This window comes from Amblyomma maculatum, chromosome 10, assembly GCF_055883805.1.
Source record: "Amblyomma maculatum isolate TAMU_Amacu chromosome 10, ASM5588380v1, whole genome shotgun sequence".
Classification (NCBI taxonomy): Eukaryota; Metazoa; Arthropoda; class Arachnida; order Ixodida; family Ixodidae; genus Amblyomma; species Amblyomma maculatum.
The window spans coordinates 55,257,627-55,272,760 of record NC_139353.1 but is presented as its reverse complement, the minus strand read 5'-3'; the positions used below and the strand labels follow the sequence as shown (position 1 = coordinate 55,272,760).

At 46.0% G+C, this 15,134-nt stretch overlaps 1 protein-coding gene across 1 annotated transcript; it reads left to right on the top strand.

Annotated features, from left to right (window-relative positions):
• The first annotated feature begins 572 nt into the window (after positions 1 to 572).
• On the top strand, positions 573 to 2,622 carry LOC146176527 (sulfotransferase 1B1-like). Its single transcript, XM_084580998.1, has 2 exons — positions 573 to 1,058; positions 2,100 to 2,622. Exons 1-2 carry the CDS (start codon positions 603 to 605, stop codon positions 2,580 to 2,582), a joined length of 939 nt encoding a protein of 312 aa, XP_084437124.1. The 5' UTR covers positions 573 to 602; the 3' UTR covers positions 2,583 to 2,622.
• Positions 2,623 to 15,134: the final 12,512 nt, after the last annotated feature.

Here is a 15,134-nt window from a genome sequence, read left to right as displayed (position 1 = left end):
TACGTGAGACTTACAGGTTAGAAAACAATTTATTCAGATGTTCAATTTCTAAGGTACTCTAACCTTGATGATACAATTCGGCGTTTGCAGCTATTATTTCAAATGTTGACAAAATAATCATGTTAACGTAGTTAAGCACAGAACAAACATGTACAGAGTTACTCTAAAATAGTCCAAGCATCCTGCACGTAGTTCAATTTGAGTCGTTAGCGCTTTGTTTTCGATATCTGGCCTAAGTTAGCTGGGACAACTGGCATACATTTTCAGCGCTACGCTACGAGACAAGACTCAGTCTTATGTAGCCCGCGTTGATGTTACGCCTGGTTTCGGAGGTCGTGGCTCCGACTTTCGTCGGTCTCATTCACTGAATTTAGTTTTTTTCGTTGTAATACAAAAAGTAGCAACCGTGCGTTTATTACATGACGGGCACTTAGTTTTTTGAAAGAGAATATTGTTGGGCTTGTTGGTGACAATTGATTTTATGTAAAAGCGCGAAAACTCACAATTATTGCCTTTTCTGTGTTCATGTGTGTCTCCGCTCCTTTTTCGAATTGTATTTTTTACCTTCCCCAAACTTCTCACTTTCAGAAAATACACAAAAAATGGATGAAGAATCGTACAGAGACGTCGATGGTGTGTGGATGCACAAGCTATTTCGAGACGAGCCAATTCGTTCTGCCATGAACTACAAGCCAAGGAAAGGCGACATAATAACCGTGACTTACCCCAAGTGTGGTACCAACTGGATGCAGGTCATCATCTGGAATATTATAACGCGCGCCAAGCACACTTCCGATATTGCTGAGTTCAGCCTAATGTGCCCATTCATTGAAATGACCGGAGCCGGAGCAGCTGAGAACCCGGCACGAATGGGACCTATCATGACCCATCTTCCAATGAGCGTATTTCGCCCTGCGGAACATGCGAAGTATGTGTACGTGGCAAGGAATCCTTACGACTGTGCAGTCTCTTACTACCACTTTATCAAGGGCCTCACGCCGAAGACAGTCAGCGACGTCTCATTCGAAAGGTTCCTTTCTATGTTCTTGAATGGGAAGGTAGGTCAACGTTGCTAGTTCTGTCTTGTTCAAACTTGTATTGCAAATGTCGAAATCTTATGGAATCCCACACAATCAGGGCCAATCATTATGACACTAATGGGGATCCCTCGCGTAGGTAATATACCATATTTCATATAAACCACAATCGCTTAAACTGCATGATATAGGATATCCTTCATGAGCTCCTCAATCGCCAAACTTGGTCGTGAAGAGTTAATCGACTCCTTAGAAAGAATTAGGTGCGGAAGTAGCAAAGAGCGCTTGAGATGATAACCATACTGGTGGACAGAAAACTGGTCTAGTTGGGTTGCATACTAATGAGACATGATTTAAAGCGTGAACGACATGGGCAAGCAGGGTAGACGTCAGGCAACACGGTGCTGTCCTGTCATGTTTCTGTCTTGTGGCAGCACTTAAACTGGGCAGACTGAGCGATGCTTGAATACACGCATAAGAGAACACCGAGATTACCTGGGAAAATTACCCAGTTCTAACCCAGTTCTTCACCGTCAGAACTGCGGAGGAGGCCAACCAGACTTTAAAGGCACGCGTATATTCTACAGAAACCCTAATCAAATATCACGCGAAGTGGCTGAAGTATTTTTTATTTTGTAAAACCATTGATTAGAATTCATAGGAATGAGGTTGCGTGGTTGCAATCAGTGTTCACTGAGCAAAATTCAGGGTTTTTGTCGGCCAGAGATTTTACAATGTTGCGACAAGAAAACATTGATAGTACTAAGTGGCATATTTTTATTCTTTCTCTCTCATGAACGTTACTTTTCTTACTGGATAAAAGCAGTTCTTCCTGTATAAACTTGTTTGTTAGTCCCTGCCATGATGTCTCACTTCTACCCTGCTTACCCGTGTTGTTCGCGATGTTAAACTATGTATCTTGTATGTCTCGCTTGGGATAACCGTATAGCTTAGGGTCCAGAAGATTAGCTTAGTTGCTGCTTTTGAGCATCGAGCAAGCTTATCTATGGTAGACTGCTGTAGCTTGTATGCTTATTAATTCGCATTGTTTCGTTTGCACAGGTGGTCTACGGTGACTATTTTGATCACCTCCTTCCTTGGTACGACTATCGGCACCACGCAAACGTTTTCTTCATCACCTATGAACAACTGAAGTCCGACACGAAGGCACAGATTCTCCGGCTCGCGGACTTCCTAGGGGAAGAGCACGGTGCTTCTCTGCGTGGAGACGAAGGCCTTCTGGAAAGAGTCATTGACGCGTCCAGTCTGAGCAGTATGAAGACCTTCTTCAAGGACAGACCAGAGGAGAGGATGAAAAAAACAGCCGCCTTAGCGTTACAAAAGTCTATGCCATTCAATGCGCCGAAGCACATGCCCAAGGGGGAAGAGATGCATGAAGGAGCAGGGTTTGTGCGGAAGGGTGTCGTGGGTGATTGGAGAAATTACTTCACGCCCGATCACATAGCGAAAACGAAGGAATGGATCTCCAAAAAAACAGAAGGCAGTGACGTAATGAAGCTGTGGAGAGAATGTGACATCCCGTGAGGCTGTACGTCCGTCCTTTGCTTCTAATTCAGGTATATGTTCAAAAAGAAAACAGCCATGAGCGTTGGTTCTAGCTTGATAGGCGAGCTTGTCCTCGGGCCCGATGCATGGGAAACGAAAGCAGACCGTGAGCTCTGTAATGCTAAGGAACGCGAAAGATCCCCAGATTGTAAAAATTATTTGGAAGTACTACAATGGTAGCGTCTATCTTAGCGTGCATCGCACAAGGATGCAATTCCTGAGTAAAAGTAATCTCTCTCTTTGTGAGGTCGCCGTTCAGCAGCTGCTGAGCTATATAGCAATAGCCCACTATCTTTTATTTTGCAGAAATATGATATTACTAGAGATCTGACAAGAGAAAGTCTGTGAAGTTGATCTCAGTGTTTCGAGCTCGTTCTAATAGCGGACAAGAGATTGTTGAAGAGGGCTAGGGGCGCTGATGTTAGTTTAGCTGTTCCCTTTTCCAGCGGGAGCGCACTTGAGTCGAACTCTTCTGGCTGGTATATGCATTACTAGTAGACCGCTTGGTCGAAACTAAACCTGACCGTGATCATATGTAGATGGCCGGTGTCAGGTTCGGCAGAAAAGACCGAGCTTGTACCCTTTAGTAGGATGAAATATATCGCAGGTACCGTATAGCAGTGCTTGCTGCAGCTTTAGACCCCATCGTATTCAGAAATGTGGCGCAACATACACAAACACAAGAGAAAATACACAACACACGCGCACACTACCAACTGTAATGAGAATCAGAAAGCACTTCCTCTTCACCACTCCTCTTCTTCTAAAAATAACGGCTTGAGGGGCTAGTTGGTGCAGCACCAACTAGCCCCTCAAGCCGTTATTTTTAGACCCCATGCACATGGCAGCAGCTCTTCCCACCGGAAAAGTTACTATACCGCCTACTGAGGATACCGTCGTCTTCCTCACTTTTCATCGGTTCAGTATTGATCGCATTACCGCAGCGTTTTTCATGCTTTTTATACAAATAGCCCTCTCACGCTTTGCTTTAAAAATTGTTGAGTTCATCAACATCGCCTGAGCTGCAGTCAGCTAGATCGCAGCATTGAGGCCACATGCAGATGCGACACCGAGTAGCCGCAACGGTTTTGTGACTAATTTGAAACGGAAAGCAAATTTACATGAAGCGCTAGAAATTTTAAAACTTCATTTCTTTCGCTCAATGTTAAAGCCTAGCAGCCAACTGAAAAGTAAAGTTATGTCTTGTATTCCAATGTACCTAGTGTCTGAAATAAAAGCGGTGAACTATCAGCTCTGATTGACTCATTAATTTTGTTTTTATTCAGAGTCCCTAAATGATCATGGGGGAATTACACAGGGATGAGGGGAGAGGGGGGTCATAACCTAGTACACAAATATTTTTGAAACAAACAAACAAAAATAAAAAAAAAACAATGTTGACGGCGAAGTCGCACTCGTTAAGAACCCGACCAGAGATATCACAGCACAATATGCCTATAAATGAGCCCAATGAGGTCCAGGTGGCGCACATATAAAGGAAATTATACAGCGGTAAGAGGAGTCGTCAGAGAGGCACAGATGCAAGAGCCTAGTAGCCCCAAGGAACAGGCGCGGCCGATTGCGCAATCTAGGCCACCGCGCTGCGCCTCCTTGCCCCGTCGATATGGGCGAAAAGGCACGGTTGACTAACGCATGCATCTCCCCGCATGGGCTCAGTGCTCCTCACTTCGCGTCATTGAGAAGGCCGCGCGAACTGACCACGGCTTCTTGCAAATTCCAGGTCTTTCTTGCGTGCCGGCAAATGGGAGCATAGCTTTGGGAGCGCTACGCTGTTTCCGCTCCTCCTCCACGTGTCGAACTTTCGGCGGCAGCTATTTGAGAGCTCGCCGCGCGGCGATCTCGGATTCTGGTGCTCGACGAAGCTATGATCGCGGTAGCAGGCCAGCCCTGTCTTAGAAGAAGTCGTAAAGAGAGCTACGAGCTCATGTTGCCGCTAGCGTAACTTGATTTTTGTTTAGTCTCTTTTGTCAATTGTAGTTGACCGTCTTGCCTTTTGTAAAATAAGTTTTCTGTGGCTGGTGTTTCTGTTATATAGAGTTAAGTTTCGTCTTGTTACTTCAAGTTCGTCGTCCGTCGTCTTTCACTGTGTGTGAACTAGACGTCACCCGCCAAATCGGCGAGCACCTTGAAGAGGTTAGAAGAGTTGAAGAAGACCAAGAACCTCACATTTACTCCCTGTATGCGAATGTTCATCTCAGAACTCTTTCATCAACCTATATACAGACGTTACCCTAAATAAGCTTGTATTTCACCCTACCCGACACGCGCTCCATTCAGCTAAAGTTTTGGATATGGGCAATCGCACCCCATTTAATTCCTTCCTTAACTTTCCTGTCTCGCATCAGATAACCCTGTATGATACACTCGGACATTATAGATTCATTTCGCCCAAGAAATCATTAGAAGTCCCTCACGAATATATAAATGCTGATTTTGTTGCCGTAAATAACGAATATGCAAAATTTGAAACACGATCATCGAACAAAACTGTACTTTATTTACTAGTCAATTTGTTGAACTATTTCCTGAGCAAGTTTCTAAATACAGTTTAAATATAATTTAATAATATTGTTACGGACGACAAGGAAGAAGCGGGCAGTGGCGCGGAAAGGAGCGCTCGCGCTAGGCCCGCCGCGAACGTTCATTAAACGTCATCTACCATCGCCATCGGTCATGTTCTGTCTGTCCCTGTCTTCATCGGCTTACCGCTTCGTAACATTTGGTTGGTGGTGCGGCGTACGAAATCCCCATCCTCGCCTTGGAGCATCGAGGCCATCTTCAAGCCGGGACCATCACCGAGGGCCCAGGGACATCGCCGAGCAGCTTCGCCCCAGCCCTTCAAGTCCAGACCTGAACAACTACCACCGCCCAGCCCCCAGCCCGGACCTGAAGACAAGGAGAACAGACATACGAATCAGAACCGAGACGAAGGACCCGAAAGACCCGAATGACCCGAAGGAACCGATGGACACGAACACGCAACCCCCGCCCAAGCTGCCCGACGTGACCTCGAGCCATCGGTCTCATGGACTCTGGTGACGGATGGTTGACAGCTCCAAGGGAGGCGGATCACCCACGCATCAGACATACCGGCAAGCCGTTCTATTCTTCCTCTTCTTCTTCAAGCATCCAGACACGCCCATCATCATGCCATAAAATCATTAACATCGCTAAACTTCCTCGTCCACGATCGGGACGATCGCTCGGTGGCCCCGGGTAATGTTACGGACGACAAGGAAGAAGCGGGCAGTGGCGCGGGAAGGAGCGCTCGCGCTAGGCCCGCCGCGAACGTTCATTAAACGTCATCTACCATCGCCATCGGTCATGCAATGCCGGAGGCGTTTCCACCAAACAAGGCGTTAAATAGAGGTCAGGCAATGGCGTGGAGACGCCTGCAGACTGGAGTATACCCAAACCCAGTACTAAATAAACATATCCGATCGGACTGCGAGGACGATAAATGTAAAAGGTGTGGGGCGAGAGGAACCCTCGACCATATAATTTGGGAGTGCGCTTACTCCCCAGGCAGGGCGCAAAACATTAGCAGTAGGGAAGCCTGGGAAACCTTATTGCGAAGCTCAGACCCTGAGCTCCAACTCACCGCCGTCCAACTGGCAGCAGAGGGCCAGCATCTAATGCGACCATCCCGTGCGGCTGGGCCGCTAAGTCCCCTCCCCCTTACAGGGGGGTGAGACAGAGCGGCCCAGGCGGTGTGGTCCTTCTCTGTTGGACAATAAAAGTTTTCAACAACAACAACAACAACAACAATCGGTCATGTTCTGTCTGTCCCTGTCTTCATCGGCTTACCCCTTCGTAACAATATTGTTACGACGTTTATTTACACAGATGGTAGGATACGCTGGAGATTAGCACACTACAGCGGCCAGACTCAGCTTCCTCGTCCTCTTCTCCTTATTCCGCCAAAACTCATCTTCCTTCAATAAGGACCGCGGGAAGTGCGTGACACTGCCCCCTTCGCAGACGATGCCCGCCGGGCGAGTCAAGGTTCGTCACGTTGATAGAAGGGCTTCATGCAGGCCACGTGGACTACTTGAGTCTTCCGAGAACGACGTCCTTGGGTGGTCACGCGAGAGACTACAAAGTTTACTGCGCTGAGGCGTTCCAATACAACGAAAGGGCCAGTATAGTGGTGCAACAGTTTCCGGCACAAGCAGCACTTACGCAACGGCGTCCAAAGCCACACCAAGTCACCAGGGACATAATTAACATCTTGATGCCGCTTGTCGTAGCGTTGCTTGTAGCGTTCCTGGGAGGCTAGAGTGCGAAGTCTAGCGAGTCGACGAGCTTCTTCAGCCAAAGAGAGAGTTTGCGCTAGTGAAGTTTCAGCAGGGAGTGAGAAAGGCAGAAACGTGTCCAAAGTGCTTCGTGGAGGTCGGGCATAGAGAAGAAAAAACGGACTGTAGCCTGTCGTTTCGTGCTTAGCAGTGTTAAATGCATATGTTATAAACGGAAAGACTTCATCCCAGTTTTTGTGGCGGGAGTCGACATACATTGCGAGCATGTTGCTAAGCGTCCGATTGGTGCGTTCGGTAAAACCGTTTGTTTGTGGGTGGTAAGGAGTTGAATGGCGAAAATGGGATGAGCAGAGGCTAAGAAGCTCTTCTACAACTTCTGCCGTAAACTGTCGGCCACGATCGCTTATTAACACACGAGGAGGCCCATGTCGAAGAATGATGGACCGTAGGAGGAACGCCGAGACATCAGAAGCAGTGGCTGACGGTATAGCAGCAGTTTCACAGTACCGCGTAAGATAGTCTACGCACACTATGGCCCAGCGGTTTCCGTTGGAGGAACGGGGAAACGGTCCTAGAAGATCAATTCCCGCCTGTTCGAATGGGGTTCGTGGTGGCGTTATAGGCTGAAGATGACCCGGCGGTGAGCAGGTTGGGTGCTTGAAACGCTGACACTGAAGGCAGCTGGCCACATAACGTTGAGTAGTTTGACGCATCTTCGGCCAATAAAAACGTTCCTTAGTCCTGTGCAATGTTCTTGCGAAACCCAAGTGTCCAGCTGTGGCATCGTCGTGCATTACCCGAAGAGCCTGGCACCTAAGACTTGTAGGAACTACCAGAAGAAGCCGCGCACCTACTGACGAGTAGTTCTTCTTGTATAGTACACCGTCACGAATGCAGAATGAGGCCGTAGGGTTCCGGGAACTTGCTGCCTCAAAAAGCGGTGCCAACTCGTTGTCGTGCCGCTGCGCAATCTTGAATTCACCAACATCAGGGAAACTTGTAGAGATAGCAGCTATATATTCATTCAAGACCTCATTGTCGCAATCAGTAGTTTCAAGTGGCAACCGTGACAAGCAGTCAGCATCACCGTGCTTACGACCACTCTTAAAAGACACAGTAAAATTGAATTCTTGAAGGCGCAAAGCCCACCGCGCAAGGCGTCCACAGGGGTCACGAAGGTTTACAAGCCAACATAAGGAATGATGGTCCGTCACAATTTTAAATGCACATCCACCACACTTGTTACGACGTTTATTTACACAGATGGTAGGATACGCTGGAGATTAGCACACTACAGCGGACAGACTCAGCTTCCTCGTCCTCTTCTCCTTATTCCGCCAAAACTCATCTTCCTTCAATAAGGACCGCGGGAAGTGCGTGACAATATATATTTAAATAACGCATAAGACGTCTCATGAATAAGTCAATTCTATTTTTTGTGCCAGGCTAGCACGAACTTTGGACATGGGGAACGCTTACCTTGCAGCTTATGCCATCATGTAGAGAAATGATGATTATTTACAGCGAACTTCACCGCCTCTATTTAGATGATCCAAAATAATTGTGAAATATTGTAAGTGGTACTAAATATAATGCTGTAGGCATTTACAATCAGTACACCATCAATATTGATGTTAATGAGCCAGTAAATGCTAGCTTTATTTAGTATTCAGTAGTGTTCAACGCGACCGGGCCTAGGTCTCTCAAGTGGCAACGTCGAGATCTTGGCTCTTCACCGCTTGAGGGCCTGCTGGACGGCCCAGAGCTGGGACCTTGAGGCTGGAGCTGCACCAGCAGCAAACCACTTCGACGAGAGGGTTTCGTATAGCACTTGTAAGTAGTGTCTTACACGTTTGCAATATTGCACAATATTACACAATATTTCACAACAACCTCCTCGAAATTGTACAAATATCTTGCCATTTACATCACAAATAAACTTAACAGAAAACATTGAACAGAAAGCTGTGCTTTCAAAAGGAATATAATGTGCGATAGAAATTAAACGGCCTCCAAAAGGTGAGAAAACACGTACCGCGCTTCACAATATACCCTTCATCAGGTGAACTACCGGTAAGTTGCAGCTTACCCAGTAACTGGCCCCAGCGCATGCCATTTTCAAATATCTGTCGCCATTCTATATCTAGAATGTGTCGGTGAAACCTTGGCGCCTATCTTCAGAAAGCAAGGAATACAATTGTCATAAAAACCCGCTTTATAGCATCGCACACTTCCTCAAGCGGTCATAAACAACCTGAAAAAGGGTACGCTGATGGGCTAGCTGATTTGTGGTGTAATTCATGGTCTTTCATTTCATGGTCTTCCATTTCCCTTTCAAATAAAGAGATCACGTTCCTGTCTGGTGTTATATGTGATTTAAAGCTGGTTCTCTTGCTCTTGTTGTTTTTTATTTTCTTTTGCATGTCTTTGCATCTCTTGCTCATTTTCTTACTAGTCCTTATATTTACATCTTGTCTTCTGCTCCGCATTTTTATTGTATATTATTTTCAGTTGGCTTTCATGCACTTCAGAATTTTCGTCCGTATGGCGTAATTTGCCATGATTTTTTTCTCTTAGCCGTGTTAATTCTTTGCTCTCACGTGCGTCGGATGTCATCGTCGTGATCCTCTCTTTACATTCTTGTTTGATTCGACCGCTTTTAGAGAGATGGTTTTCTTCGTGCTGAATGTTGCCTACCGTTTGCTACACACACAAAACAAAGAGGACAACTGGAATAAGTTGTTTTGGCTGCATGCTGTAATTAGCTTTTAGAGCGCATCTCTTAGGAGCCCGTTCCTGCGTTTCGCGTCGTCGTCGGCGTTGCACTCGTCGGTAGCGCAGTCGTCGTTTTCCACCTCGTAACCAGCTTAGCCCCCCTCTTCCTCCTTGGCGGCGACCGCGCGTGTTATCTGATTGCGGCGCGCGCTCCAGCCACCCCCGTTCGCCGCTGTGTATACCCCCCCTCATCCTGCGTGATGGCGAAGGTGTTCTCCGGTTGCCGAAACGCCGGCTCGCTATCAGCGGATCACGGTGCGTGCATCCGAAGCCGAAACGCAGAGCCACGTTCTCTTCCCTCGCTAGCGGCGTCAGCGGCATCAGTCAGTCGCTGCTATCTCTTCACTGCGCAACGTTCCTATAGAGGCCCACGCGCTGCTCCCCGCAACTCCCGATAACTTAATTACTCTCTTCCGTTCTCCGACCATGGAGCTTTAGAACTGTTAGTTGAGGAGTGTTTCTTCAAGGAATACATGTTAAAAATAAAAAGTTGTCTGTAATTGCACATACATGTCTCCAAATCTTTGCCTAACCTACCAAAAAGGTGAAACAGCTGATGAGCTGCGCTCAAATTTCGCATTAGGAAGTAACGTAATTGTCGGCAATTTTTTGGTCTTGTGGTTCCTTGCCAGCTGTATGCTTAACATCTCAGCATTTTATCTCACTTGTGGCTTGACACGTGTTATGATTTTGATTTTGCCCTGGTGTGCGATTGCTATACATGTAGCGGTTGGCTCCCTTCTCTTATAAAGCTGCCGTTAAGCGCTCGTGTGTCTGTTTTCTTGTCCACTGTTCGTGTGTAGTATGCGCTGCTGAATGAAACCTGAAAGTGAATGCTCAATGTGTGGCTTGTAGGATCGTTTACTCAGAATGAGTGGCGTTCTGCCTTGCCGCAATCAAGAGTACTATAGAATGACTGGTGTTTAATCGAGGGGTTCAAAAACGAGAAGCTATCACTTGACCTCAGTCAAGCCTGATGTAAGAACTGAGTAGGTCCGAAACATCGTTCCTTTCTTCTCCTTTTTTTGGCACCCCTTCGTGTAATAAATATTATTATTTCCTGGAAAATTTGTTTTGTACCTAATAACGCTTTCGCATGCATGGATTCTTGTGCCTTATTTCTCGTCTTTCACGCCGCGCATAAAACAAGTTCTTTTCCGGGGTTGCCAATTCAAAAATAGAATACCAGGCCAAAGAATCCCAAAAACCCGTAAAAGTCCCTAATTACAAAAAAAAAAACTATATCAGGAAGGTAAGTATTACATATTATATTTTGTTGTTTGGCCTGAAAACAATATAACCAGTATGACCTATTTATTAGAGAATACGCTTTTTGTTTCGAATATAAACTTTGCAATACAAATCATTTCATTCCAAGGAATATTCCACCTCCCAGCTCTAGGTTCGCCCCACCGTAATGGTGCAGTGGTTAGGGCACTTAACTGCTTTACCGAAGGATGTGGGATCGGATCTCGGCAACGGCTGCCGTTTTTCTATGAAGGCGAAAAGTCAGGCACCCGTAGGTGGTGCGATTTAAGTGCACGGTAAAGAATCTGAGGAAGTAGAAATGTCTGGAACCCTGCTATTGCTAGTCTCTCATAGCCTGGTGAGCTTTGGGACGTTAAACCCGACAACCAAACCAGACCTTCTCTTGGTTGAAATTAAGGTGGCAAAGCACTTCTTTCTTTGCGGACTACAAACTGCAGTCTGCCGGCATCTTCACTAAAAGCCGATGTCGTTTTCTTGATCTTGACTTACTGAGTATTCTGTACAAGTACCAGCTCTTACCGGCTATTCTAAGCTCTATTGAAGCACTGCTGCCAATGCAAGCATTCATATTGAGCGTATCGATTAGCGTGCACAATTACCAGTCGTTCGTTGTTTGATCAATACTTACTTTGTCTTCAGAGTCTAGCACAAAAGTATAATATTGGATTCTTCATCTCTGTTCACATCAGATTCATATATACATTTGATAATCTTTCAGCATGGAAAGAAGAAAATTGGCCATCTCGAGGAAAGAATTTTTGCCGGCAGCATCCCAGTATTGGTCACTTCCTTTCAAATGCAGCTGGGGTTTCCACTGCTGCTGCAGTTAACGAGAGTCGGGTGGTGTCTTTTTTTCTCGTGGCCCTCAAGAATTTCACAAGGGGCACCAACGATTCTTTAAGTACAAAGATTGTAATCAATTCCATTTGGAATTTCCGGTACCCATTCCCGAAACTTAGGTTTCTGCTGCCACTCTTGCCCACACAACCGCGCATACATGACAGGTTCTAATGCGCTGCACTCTACCTTTACCAACTGCAGACTCAACGGTGGCAATAAAAATGCTGCATAAATTCATTCAAGACGTATTGGGCCTTTTTGAATATGGGCCGCCTCGACATCTCAATGACTTAGTGTGCCTTGACAGCCCTGTGACGTCGCCTCGTACTTTGCTAATCGACTGTTTCCGCAGCTGACGTCGACCCCGACGTCGCGCGGGCTCTGTCCGAGAGCTTCCACTTGAGCTTTCGCCTTGCTTCCAAGATATTCTCCAGCTTTTCCCCGCTGTTTGGTTATAACAGGTGCTCCCTTTCCGCCGTTTCAGCAGCACGCTTGGCTCCTCGGTTCTCTGCAACGCGCTTGTTGTAAGCGTCATTGGTTGACTGATCCGATTCAGCCTGCCGTTTACACGGCTGTTGCGTCTATCCAACTCCCCTGTGTCGACTCCCGGCAGCAAATTCTCTGCACAGTAGTCGGCACGGAAGCCGCGGCGAGAAGAGGAGAGCGCAGGATGCAGCTGCGGCAACTGACGAGGCCGGTCACGTGGCTTCTATATTCAAGGCTACGCGGCGCGAGACAGCAGTAGGGCAAAAGAGCTGATATTTTTTATCAAAATATTTGAATATCTTGAAAATATCAATTACTTATATCAATCAATCAATATGCGCAGCTGAACTGAAGCAGCAAACGGCCTGTTTTCCTTGCTGTTTGATCTTCATGGTTCCTGAAGATTGGTGCCATGGTGCCATATGTTTTGCAGCCTCCACTTCCTCATGTGGGAGGAAGTGGTCAAAGTTCAGCCGTTTGAGCACAAAGAGTTGTAATAGGCTGGAAGTAAGGGTGCAGATGCTGGATTTCATTCGTTCCAGCTTAGACCTTAAATGCCTATAGTTTGATGAGCAGCGCCGGAATGTGCAGTATAAGCGATTACGAGTAGGGCGATGTGAGTCGATTTCTTACCTTGTTTCCGTCTATCCTTCTCCCGAGCACCTTTTCATTTTTCAGTTGTGAGTTTATTTCTATTGAAACGTTGTGCGCATATATATCTGCCGTAATTTTCTCATTTTTTTCCGCACCCTTTATGTAGTCACGTGGGATATATTCTGGCTAATTCCCTTTTTTTATTTTTTGCTGAGAGAGTCCACGCTTGCAGCATAGGCAACACGGGCGAACGCAACTAAGGTGCAGACAAGAGTGCAGCTTGCGGTGAGGAGCGCGTGTCTGTGAGGATAAGCTAGCCGCCTCGCCGTGGGGAAACCGCTGCAGTCCGACTGAGGCAAGGATGCTTCTGCATCTCTTCAATGAGAAAAGATAGTCGATTTAAACATAAATCATAGGGTTGTCGATTCAATACCAGAGGCATGAACACATATTCTTTCTCCATTAACCCTGTTAAATAGCTGTATATAGACATCCTGACTGCGGCTATCTCGCGGCAAACATTACCCAAGGCACAATATACAGTGTTTGTCGGTTACCGGGGGATTTAGGCTATGAATACATCTTGTGCGCCACATAGATTCAAGTTTCCTCGCTAAGCATCAGTGAAGAATAGGGAGCAAGCATTTTTTTTCTTGTTGCGAAGGCAAATTAAGAGGCCTATCCTTCGTGTTATAAAATCGACATTCGGAGCAATTGCTAGCCGATCGCTATATTATTAAAAACGTTCTAGATGAAAAGAGATCGCTCAGAATTTGATTACCGCTCTACGTCCACCCTCAGAAATACGTCTGTTGTACCTGTCGCCATTCGTTCCCTTTCGATAGCAAACTTATGCCGTCTCCAGAAAACAACGGCACGCGGGGAGGACTGTCTACTGCAGAACCGATTTTACGTAACACATGGTATTGGGCCGACCATACGCACTCTAAAATTAACATCTGGTAAACGTGTGGGGTACAACGGGAATTTGCGAAAGGAAAAATATTGTACGAAGATTTTTCTCATAGGCCGATTTATTTCGCCTTGGTTGGGCATACCCTTTTTATTTTCTAATGGAAGATTAGGTATATATATGGCTCCAAAGGATTACCACCCGTCTCCTCCATGAAGAAAATATCGCCAATGGTGGAAGTGTGTGAAGGAAACTTAGTTCAGCTGGAATCCGGTATGTGCTAACTTGGAATATTTAAATTCACCTGCGCCAGATGATAAATAGCAACGGCTTCCTCCATATGCAAGCAGTTTTCTTTGTCTAACAATTCTTGTGTTGAGCATATTTTATACCCTCATAAACGCACCAGATTCGCTGGTTCGTGATCAAATTTTTGTGTATTGGATAAGTACCATTAAATCTGTACTGCGTCCATATTTTTAGTGTAATATACTTAAGACGGTAAAATCCAGCCACAAACCTTGCGTGAAGCTTGTGCCGTGCACAGAGAGAAAAACTCCCTCCAAAATGAGCGGATTCAAATACAGGAAATTTGATTAGGAAGCGGGTACGATCTTCCGTATCTATCACCGCAGCAGATACCCCGCGTGCAGCGGCATGCAACACATCCTCGCACTGTTCATTATACTTCGCCGTCTCCATGAACTTTCATCTTTGCTGGAAATCCTTCCCCTGTGCTACTTGATCAGCTTAACTACTTTAATACTTTCGAGACGCTGGAACTATTGTGATGTCCTCAGACTGTTGTAAAATATTTGTTGTTGTAAAAATATGCAAAATACGTGGCAACTATGGCATCACGGTCTATGCGGCCGGGTATGCAGATCAGCATGATCCCGTTTCCTCAACTGTTTTGTCCCGGAGCTTTCATCTGAGCAGACACAGATTAGATTGCATTCAAGGACATGTTTTAGCCGAACTTAGTGTCTTAAATGCTAAAAAACCACTATGCATAGGGCCTTTCGATACCACACCTTTCAGACATAGAACCTATGCCGCGTCGCCACATCACTACAACTTCACACGTGTTACGGCGCTGGCCGTACCGGCCATGGGAAAACACTCCCCAAAAACATAAAAAACGTCTATTAGGATGAACGGCGGCTACTCGTTGATCGTCGGAGGCGTGCAAGTATTTATATTTTCACAACCGGACATCCCCTCCTTCAATTCATTCGCAAGTTCTGCTTCAAAAAACTTTAAAAAAAAAGCGCGCGCATTATTTAATTTCATTCTGCAAAATAGAAAAAGTTGGAAGTAAAACATCCAAGGTGTAAATCACGGCAGAAAGATCCATTAAGTCACATGCTTTCTTTT

Coding starts and splice junctions, on each gene's coding strand:
- LOC146176527 (XM_084580998.1), top strand. CDS start 603: ATGGATGAAGAATCGTACAGAGACGTCGATGGTGTGTGGATGCACAAG. Junction 1,059..2,099: donor CTATGTTCTTGAATGGGAAG/GTAGGTCAACGT, acceptor TCGTTTGCACAG/GTGGTCTACGGTGACTATTT.